Source organism: Mus caroli, chromosome X (genome assembly GCF_900094665.2).
Source record: "Mus caroli chromosome X, CAROLI_EIJ_v1.1, whole genome shotgun sequence".
Lineage (NCBI taxonomy): Eukaryota > Metazoa > Chordata > Mammalia > Rodentia > Muridae > Mus > Mus caroli.
In genome coordinates this window covers 81,309,483-81,311,014 of record NC_034589.1, presented here as the reverse complement: position 1 = coordinate 81,311,014, position 1,532 = coordinate 81,309,483, and the positions used below count along the sequence as shown (strand labels likewise).

General features: G+C 42.6%; 1 protein-coding gene across 1 annotated transcript in view; it reads left to right on the top strand.

Moving 5' to 3' along the window:
• Positions 1-1,033, top strand: part of LOC110286264 (melanoma-associated antigen B4-like) — a 7,017-nt gene extending 5,984 nt beyond the window's left edge. Inside the window, exons 2-3 of the mRNA XM_021152711.1 lie at positions 287-333; positions 943-1,033. Of these exons, the coding sequence (XP_021008370.1) occupies positions 287-333; positions 943-1,033 (138 nt within the window). The remainder of the gene's footprint in view (positions 1-286; positions 334-942) is intronic.
• Positions 1,034-1,532: the final 499 nt, after the last annotated feature.

Sequence of the window (1,532 nt, the reverse complement as noted above, 5' to 3'; positions counted from 1 at the left end):
AACACAATGTCTATTAGACAGTAAAAGTCAGTATTTAAAAAAAATTTAAGGTGGCAGACATGCTGTGATGTGTGTTCATGTGTAAGTCACAAACCAGCTTTGTGGTGGTGTCATTTTTCTCTCCCCCCCTTTTTTTTTTGATTTTTCGAGACAGGATTTATCTGTATAGGCCTGGCTGTCCTGGAACTCATTATGCCTGACCTCGAACTCTGAAATCTGTCTGCCTCTGCCTCCCAAGTACTGGGATTAAAGGCATGTGACACCACTGCCTTCCTTCTCTTTTCAGGTTTACAAGGGTTCAGAGGATTACACTCAAGTCACCAAGCTTTTGCAGTAAGCATATTTATTGGCTTAATCATTTCTCCTATCCTAAATACACATTTTCAAAAGAAACCTTGGCCAGCTTGAAACCAAGCCAATCAATCAAAGTTCTATCATGGAAGTGGATAGGTTCACCAGCCTCTACCCCTTTCTGAGGTACTATGAAAAGTTGATGGATTTTAGAGGAGGGAGAGTCAGTCACTTTTTTGAGGGTGTGGCCCCTGGTGGATGAACAATGTTCCAGTGGATGGCCTCACTCCTAAACAGACTGGACTTGTTGGGTTACTTTTAAAAAGAGGACACGAATTTAGGGAGGGTAAGGAACCATGGGTGGATTTGGAAGCAGATAGGGGGAAGACATTATCAAAACATACCTTGTATGAAGTTCACAAAGCATTAATGAAAGTGTACAAAAAAATCCTGTGGTCAAAATAGGAATAATATTCCTCAGCAAAGCAGGTGACCATGAAAATGAAACTGAGGTTCATTTGTCTTCTCACCCCAAAACCAGGGACTCTTGAGACATGATTTTACCTTGGACACCACATCTATTGCCAATCCTTGCCCTTTCACACCTTATAACACCTTTCCCCCTTATTCTTCTCTTGTGTGCCCCCTTAGTCACACTGAAATTGCCCTCCAAGCCAGCTCTTCCTCAACTCCTTCAGCTCCTGTACCAGTTCCACTCTTGCCAGAAGAGCAGCAGACCTGATTCCCCTGCCTTCTCTTTTATATAGAAGCCTCCAAGTCGATCCAAGTCCTTCCTATGGATTTCCTGTGATGAAAAGAGGTCCTTTCATGCAAGTCTTCAGTTCAGACACTCGCAATTTGTAGTTCTCTCTGTCTATCTGATTGCCTCCACCTCACTCTCAAAGTGAATTTGGATCCATTGGTGAGGTAGAGCTCATAATGGATCAGGATATACTGGTTTTTGAGCAGAGAGGAGTTCTTGTTTTTTTTAACCAGTTGAATCTTTGCAAAAAATTGGGAGTGGCCACTGAACATATGTGCCAGTGGACCTAAGTTACTTGTGACCAAAATCTCCCTTCTAATTGACAAAAGCAGTAAAATCAAACGTGTAAGCAAGACTCTTTTTAAAAATTATTTTATTTATTGACATGCCAAATATTGCCCCCTCCTGGTTCTGCCCACCCCACCCCCCCAAAAGTTCTTCATCACATCCCCTTCCTGGGCATTCCCCTTCTCTGGGG